At 50.3% G+C, this 7,641-nt stretch overlaps 1 protein-coding gene across 2 annotated transcripts; it reads left to right on the top strand.

Moving 5' to 3' along the window:
- The first annotated feature begins 2,510 nt into the window (after nucleotides 1-2,510).
- On the top strand, nucleotides 2,511-7,089 carry SMIM4 (small integral membrane protein 4). Of its 2 annotated transcripts, XM_045530037.1 has the most exons (3): nucleotides 2,522-2,788; nucleotides 6,041-6,128; nucleotides 6,479-7,089. In XM_045530037.1, exons 1-2 carry the CDS (start codon nucleotides 2,638-2,640, stop codon nucleotides 6,100-6,102), a joined length of 213 nt encoding a protein of 70 aa, XP_045385993.1. In that variant the 5' UTR covers nucleotides 2,522-2,637; the 3' UTR covers nucleotides 6,103-6,128; nucleotides 6,479-7,089. The 2 variants fall into 2 exon arrangements, with proteins under 2 accessions (XP_045385994.1, XP_045385993.1); XM_045530038.1 differs by lacking the exon at nucleotides 6,479-7,089 and having other exon boundaries at nucleotides 2,511-2,788; nucleotides 6,041-6,145.
- The last annotated feature ends 552 nt before the right edge of the window (nucleotides 7,090-7,641 follow it).

The raw sequence follows: 7,641 nt of genomic DNA, 5'->3' as shown, positions 1-7,641 counted from the left end.
GCCCTCCGACTGCGCGCCCGCCACGGTGGCCGCGTGCAGCTCACGGCGGCCGGCCAATGGGAGCGGCGCGCGGAGCCCGGCAGGCCAATGGGAGCGCCGCTCGGCCCGGGGGGCGGGAGGTCCCGGCCGGGCAGGCGGGGCGGATTCCCAGGTCCCCTCCCCCCAGTCTCCAGCGGGGCGGCAAAGGACTCTGCGCCCCCCTTCGGTCGTCACGGCTGCGATGGCGGCTCAGTCTCCTGTCGGAAGTCGGAGGGCTTCAGACTCAGCTGCACTGCCAAGGCGCCGAGAGGAGGGGGCCGGAGCGCGGCGGTCCACCCCAGCCCCCGGGTCCTCCTGGCCCCAGATCCTCCGCTCCCCTCCCGAAGGGCCCGGGTCCTCCTTTCGCGGGACCCTGTCCCCCGCCTCTAGCCCCTGACTGCCCGCTGACCAGAGCCCGGGCCGCTTCAGTTCATCTATTTAGCGAATAAAGAGCCCTACCCACGCTCTCACTGGTGCCAGTCCCACACTGGGTGAGACCACAGGACTTGCAGGGCAGCCAACGTCCACTGTGCAGCTGCTTCTCCCGGTACCTCCAGGTGACCCCTTCTAACGAAGAGCAGTGGGCCAGGGGTCACTGTGCCGGCTTGGTTCTGACCGCAGCAAATGGCCGCATGACCTGCCCAGCTCCTGGCTTCCAGGCGCAGGCCCCTCTTAAGATGCTGCGGTCTCTTTTAGCTTTGTCGCTAGACTTTCCAAGGAAATTCGTCTTTTCGTCTTGGAACCTCTGTCCCCCCGCCACATTGCTACTCAGAACTGTTTTCAGAGCCTGCACACGCACCAAGCTGTGCACTGGGCCCGGAGGAGGCTGACCCAGCACCCTGGGCCCTGTGGGTGGGCAGCTGGCCAAGTGGGAATACAATTGCCTGAGGCAGCCTCGCCGGATTTAAGGGTGCAGGTGTGTTTGAAGCTCCACTGAACTCTGGCTGAAGATGTGCAATGTGTCAGACACTGAGCCAGGCACTGGTGAGGATCGAGGCCAAAGGGTGGGCCCATGGGTAGTGGCGCCCCTGAGGACTCCAGTGAGCCAGGCGGGCTCTGGGGACCTGGCCTCATTGAACTTCCTCCAGGCAAGTGGACACCCTGTGTTGTGCCGCCCTCAGAACCACCAAGAGAAAAGCTGTGTGTGTGTGTGTGTGTGTGTGTGTGTGTGTGTTCACTGCCGGCCCTATGACCCTTTTTGGGGCCCTGCTCGTGTTCTTTTTCTCTCTTCCAGTCTGTTTTTGTATATTTTGGATCCCTATCACCAAATCCCCTCATTGGTTCTAAGCTTTCATTTGATTTTCTTAATATTGTCTAATAGTTGTTTCCGTTCTAAAGCTGTTCCTCCAGTTGTTATTTTAGCCCTACGTAATGGGGTGACAGTCCCTTATAGATATCTTCAGCAAGCACAGTGAGGCAGCATGAGAGGATATAATGATGAGTGGACGCTCTGGAGTTAGAGCTCTGCTTCTAGCTGGCTTAATCTCTTAACTTCTCAGTTAAGGGAGTACATATGAAGAGCCAGGGCTCAGCAAATCATTATTATTATCATAATACTGTAGAGAAAGTTCCACATTTTACCCTCTAGGAATGGAGACAGGCTAAGGTAGTACCTGTGGAGCAGGGATGTGGTTTGACAAAAGCCCACGTTCTTATTTATTTATGTATTAATGAAGACAGAGTCTCGCTCTGTTGTCCTGGGTAGAGTGCTATGGCATCAGCCTACCTCACAGCAACCTCAAACTCCTGGGCTCAAGTGATTCTCCTGCCTCAGCCTCCCAAGTAGCTGGGACTAAAGGCCTCGCCACCACGCCTGGCTAATTTTTTCTATTTTTAGTAGAGACCGGGTCTCACTCTTTCTCAGGCTGGTCTCCAACTCCTGACTTAAGTGATCCTCCCGCCTTGGCCTCCTAAGAATGCTAGGATTACAGGCGTGAGCCAGCACCCCCGGCCACCCCCAAGCTCTTTGACCATCATGCTTTTCTGCGATTATTGTGAATAGATGATAGCTTCTATTAATTTTAGGGTTGTTTGTCGCAAGGCGCTTACTTAGACTTTTGTTGTGATGATAAAATTCAGCTTTCCATAATGCATATCAAATTCTGTTATTTTATAAGTCTAATCACGTGCCCGAAATAAACGCAAGGCCTTAAATAATTGCATTTTAGAGTGTGGTGTAGTACAGGATTACTCCATCAAAGAGGGTCTCACTTCTACCAGGGTATTAAGAAAAAAGATGGCGACGGCAGCTTAGGGCGCGCGGCTGCCAACTCCGAGCCCCGTCCCGCACCCGGGAGGCCGGGGCCGGGGCGGGGCCGACGCCACGTGGACGGCCCCGCCCCTTTGGGCTGCTCCGCCTCCAGCGCCGAGGCGCCTGCGCCAGCTGCCTGTGGCTCGGCTCGGCCTCACGGAGCACGCGCGCCCCGCAGTACTCTGATTGGCGGATCCGCACGCCCCGCTGCACCCCGATTGGCGGACCCGGCTCTCTCTCACCAGGCGGCAGTCGCTCAGCGTCTGGGCGTCTGTGCGCGGCGAGGACTGGCGCGGCGGCCTAGGCTGGGTCCTGGCGCTCCGGTGGCGCCGGTTCCGCCATACCTCTCTCCACGACCTCAGTCGAGCATGTTCTCCAGGGCTCAGGTGAGGCGGATTCTGCAACGGGTGCCCGGGAAGCAGCAATTCGGCATCTACAGGTTCCTGCCCTTCTTTTTTGTCCTGGGAGGATTGATGGAGTGGATCATGATTAAAGTGCGCGTGGGCCAGGAGACCTTCTGTAAGTGAGGGTACAGCAGCCTTCGTTTCTTTTCAGGAATGCACGAAGCGGCAGGGATTCCTTTTTCCTGGGGGGTATTCTTATATTGCAGACCAGTCATTCCATTCAGAGAGCTGAGCTGCTTTTATTCTTCTCAGAACGGCAAGTGCGATTCCTTTCGCTTGGCAATCGCTTCCTCTCTCCTCTAAGCCGGGCGTTGGCGTCCAGCATTGCGACCTTCCCTGCACTTTGAGGAGAGGGCACGTACCTTCAGTCCTCCCAAGCCTGCCCGTCACCCCTGCCAGTGACATTGTTTGGGCCTAAGAAACAGACTTGCTCACAGCCAACGTAGGAGGAGGTGGAGCCTGAGGATTCATGGAAACTGCTGTGCACTGGCTAGTCCCCTCTGGACTCTACCGTCTAAACGCTGGAGAGAGCTGATCTGCCTAGCTTGGCTAATTACCGCTGTCGTTACAGGGCAGTCACTGGCGCCAGGTCTTTGGCTCAGCACTGTGAAAAGAATGCCTCGCATTGCTTTGCTGAGCACTAACTCTGGGCAAGCCAGGTCTTCTTTCATAAAGACTTGCCCCAACCCCTTTAGGCCCCCCTTTTTTTGCCCCTCTCCTGAAACACTGTATCACTTGTGAATTGCCAACCCTCACTTTAAAAAAAAATGTTACATTAGTTATTCCTAAAGATATTTAGTCCTCGTGTTCATCCGTTCATCGATATTTAATGAGCATCCCTGAGAGGATATAATGAATAAGGCACAGGGTTCCTCACTCCAGAAGAGCTCTCAGATGAGAGTTACCATTAAGCATGATCAGTGCTATGAGGAAGTGGGAGGTGCATAGGAGTCTTGGGTGGGCACCTCAACTGGACTAGAAGGTGCAGGGAAGGCTTCCTGAAGCGGTTACTAAGTAAAGTAGGACCTGAATATTGATTAGGTGTCAGCCAGATGAGGGGAAGGTTTGCGGAGTTGAAAGCATCTTCAGGGCAGTGGTAAAACTAGACATGGGCCTTGTGTGAGAGCATGCTGTGTGTGTGAGGGATTGAAGCAGATGAACAGTGAGGGGGTGAAGTGGCTAAAAGGGTGCCTGGGCAGGGCTGCAAAGGGACTGAAGAACCAAGAATGGATCACAAGGATTGAGGGGTTTTAAGCAGTGGATTAACACTGTGGAGAATGGCTCCATGTCTCTTTGTGGAGAGCAGATTGGCAGAACACTTAGGCTATGTGGCTGTCGAGATTTGAGATAGTGGCCTGATCTGGGTTGGGGGCAGAAGGGATGCCAAGGGGTGGGTGGCATTAGAAACACCCCAGAGGTAGTACTGACAGGGCTTGGTGATGGAGGAGACTCAGGAGATGAGTGGAGGCTTCTGGTAGAACAGTTGAAACGGGTGATACTTTCCTGAAGGTGCAGAACACAGGCAGAGTGATCCTGGGCTCCATTTGGGATGTGCTGAGGTGGAGGTGGTTATACAGATATGAAAGCCCAGGAGGCATATCTGGGCCAGAAATGTGGATATGTGGACCATTCACAAGCAAATTGTGATGAAAGTCACAGAGTCATACCCCAATATTTTAAGGATGATTGAGAATGGCCAGAGGCAGAGAGGGAAACCAGGAAGGTTATGACAGAAGACAGGAGGTTAAAGAAGTTTGACTCAGTGAAGGGGAGGTAACCCCTCCCCCTGGAGAGACTGGAGGATGTGCAAATGATGATCAGGAAGGAAGGGGTGGAGGGAAGCTGGAGACACTTGACCCTTGAGATTGTGGGAGAGGATGGGATCAGAGCTGGATGGCAGAAGTAGCCCTTGGAAGTTAGCTGAAAGAGTTTTTTTTTTTTTTTTGAGACAGAGTCTCACTTTGTTGCCCAGGCTAGAGTGAGTGCCGTGGCATCAGCCTAGCTCACAGCAACCTCAGACTCCTGGGCTTAAGCGATCCTACTGCCTCAGCCTCCCGAGTAGCTGGGACTACAGGCATGAGCCACCATGCCCGGCTAATTTTTTTGTATATATATTTTTAGTTGGCCAGATAATTTCTTTCTATTTTTGGTAGAGACGGGGTCTCACTCTTGCTCAGGCTGGTCTCGAACTCCTGACCTCGAGCGATCCACCCGCCTCGGCCTCCCAGAGCTAGGATTACAGGCGTGAGCCACCGCGCCCGGCCTGAAAGAGTTTTTTACTGATGATTTTTCTCTGTGAAGACTTCAAGGCCATTTGAGAGTGGGTGAAGAAGGGTCTTCTGAGGAAACAGGACTGTTGGGGCATCGCAGTGGACCCAATTAGAGGCATTATTTGGCCCTGCAGTGCATAGCAAGTAGGGTGAGGCCTGGAGAAGGGAGTAAGTGGATTAATCTGTGGTTGGGGTTTTGAAGATGTGTCAAGTTGTCAAGATATTAACAAGAGTGTGAAGGAATGCCAGCTGGTTTGGCAGGAAGAGAGAAGGGGGCGGGGGGGGGACTGCTGGGGAGACAGGGGCCAAGGGGCTGGCGAAGAAGTTGGTGGGATCCAAGGATAGGAGGGCTAGAAGGGTTAGTGGAAGTTGTGGTCTGAGCAGATTTCCTTCATAGGAGCACTGCAAGTGACTGGAGAAGCCAGAGGTGAAGGGAGCTGGTGCTTCACCCCCATGGTAGCAGTGGTATCTGGGAGGAAGGCACAGGTCAGGGGCAAGGAGCCTAAACTAGAGGCCTTCGCTTTCAGCCACTGAAGAGGCATGATGGGGGAGCAGATGCCAGTGCAGAGGTGGTGGTGAAAGTCAAATGGCATATGCCACAAAGGAAGAGGATTCTTTGAGGGTAGAGAATCAGTCTGGAAAAGCAACAGCTGAGAACATGGAAATTGACCTCCCCTCCCCACCTGAAGGTTTTTGGGTGTAGGAGATGGAGTAGCAGAGAGCAGGGGCAAGAAGTGCCTTTGAGGGGCCGGGCCAGGTTTTAGTTAAGCAGGATGATTTCAGAACACAGAATAGAAACTGGGGGGCGGGGGGGGGGGGGGGGGACACGTGAGGGAAGTCATAAAACATTGCTAAGAGGCATGCTAGGACATGATCCAATGTTTGCTATTTAAGTCTAGAACTCCATTTACACAGTCCTCATTTAACTCAAGTTCTGTTTTAAATTTAAGCTTATTTTGGTATTATTTGGTATTGAGTTAAACAATGAGATTCAGAAATAGGTGACAGATCTAGACTATTGGTTGAATTATTCAGATCTGTGTATTTTAAATTCCTCAGTTTTTAAAAAATCTAAGCAAACTTTTTGTTTGATACAGATGATGTCTACCGTAGAAAAGCCTCAGAAAGACAATATCAGAGAAGGCTGGAAGATGAATGAGAGACTGAGCTTCAGCAGTCAATAAAGTGAATATGAATTTTCACTATTGGTTTCAACACCTGTGAAAATGTACTTTTCAGATCTCTTATTCTTACACAGCTTGTCCTTTAGCAGCTTTACAGTATTCTAAGAACTGTCTTTATAAAGAATTTTTATAGTTTTGCAATCTCTGCTGGAATACTTCCCAACTAATTGCTGGGCAGAACTTGTGGGAAAATTATTTCCCCCTGAAACACTTACCCAGTGAATCTAGTCCATGAAATATTTCTTAAACAATTCAGAGGATCAAGCAGGATGCTTTTCAGTGCAGTTTGTATTGTTTGTGAAGCCCTTTGTTTTTAGGCAACTAATGATAACCTTATTTACTTTTTTGCAGAATTCACATTAAATCACGGACACATTCTCCATTACAAGATCATTTAAACCAGGATAATTATGCAGATTACATCTCTGCCAGCTACCAGATTATAATCTTTTTTTCTAGGAGAGTAGAAATTCCTGACTGACTACACATTACTCATGCTAATATTGTTGTAAACAGAAATAAGCCCCTCCCTTGCCTGGCTCCACTAACATACAAGGGCTGGACCTCCATGAGGACTATGGGCAACAGGCTTCACACCTCTCTGTGATGAAGATGCTGTTCTTTCATCCAGCCACTAATGATAAAGACAATTGCTCCTTCCATAAGAAAGTGAAGCTACACAGTGTAAAGCAACCACAGACTTGAGCTAAATCAGAGGCTCAGTCTATTGAGAAATTTGGCAGTTTGACTCAGTGTAAGTTTGGGTCTGCCTTGTAAAAAAAAAAAAAAAAAAACCAAAGATGTCTTCCCATGGTTGGATAATCATATCCAACATTGTTTCAAACAAAATATCTACATACTGTAGAAGACTAAGTTTCAAAATAGTTTCGTGGCTCATGCCTGTAATCCTAACATTCTGGGAGGCTGAGGTGGGAGGATTACTTGAGCTCAGGAGTGCAAGACCAGCCTGAGCAAGAGCAACTCCCCATCTCTACTCAAAATAGAAAAATGAGCCGAGTGTCGTGATGCACACCTGTAGTCCCAGCTATGTGGGAGGCTGAGGCAGAAGGATTGCTTGAGCCCAGGAGTCTAAGGTTGCAGTGAGCTACTATGATGCCAGTGTACACTACCTGGGGCAACAGAGTGAGACTCTGTGTTAAAAAAAAAAGTTTCTAACTATTGCACAAGAATAAAGCTGATGCTTAAGGCTGTAAGATATCCTCAAGTTAATGATCTCTGCCACAAACACGTTTCCTCCTAAATTTTTCTAGAGATTTTTTTTCCAATTTTAGTCCATTTATGTTAGAACCAATTCAGTAAAGAATCATTAACTGCTCAGATCTCATTAAAGAACTACTTACAGCAAGCCCAGAGTCATAGCTGGGAGATGGCTTGAATGTGAAGGCCAGTAATGACCAATACCACCAGGGAGAGGAATGGGGCTCATTGTATTCTCATGCTCAGCTGTGTCACCCAGAGTTTGTGGTGAACCTAATTTTACAGGCATTTTTAGT

This window comes from Lemur catta, chromosome 18 (genome assembly GCF_020740605.2).
Source record: "Lemur catta isolate mLemCat1 chromosome 18, mLemCat1.pri, whole genome shotgun sequence".
Lineage (NCBI taxonomy): Eukaryota > Metazoa > Chordata > Mammalia > Primates > Lemuridae > Lemur > Lemur catta.
The sequence above is the reverse complement of the archived record's forward strand: the minus strand, read 5'-3'. Positions and strand labels throughout refer to the sequence as shown.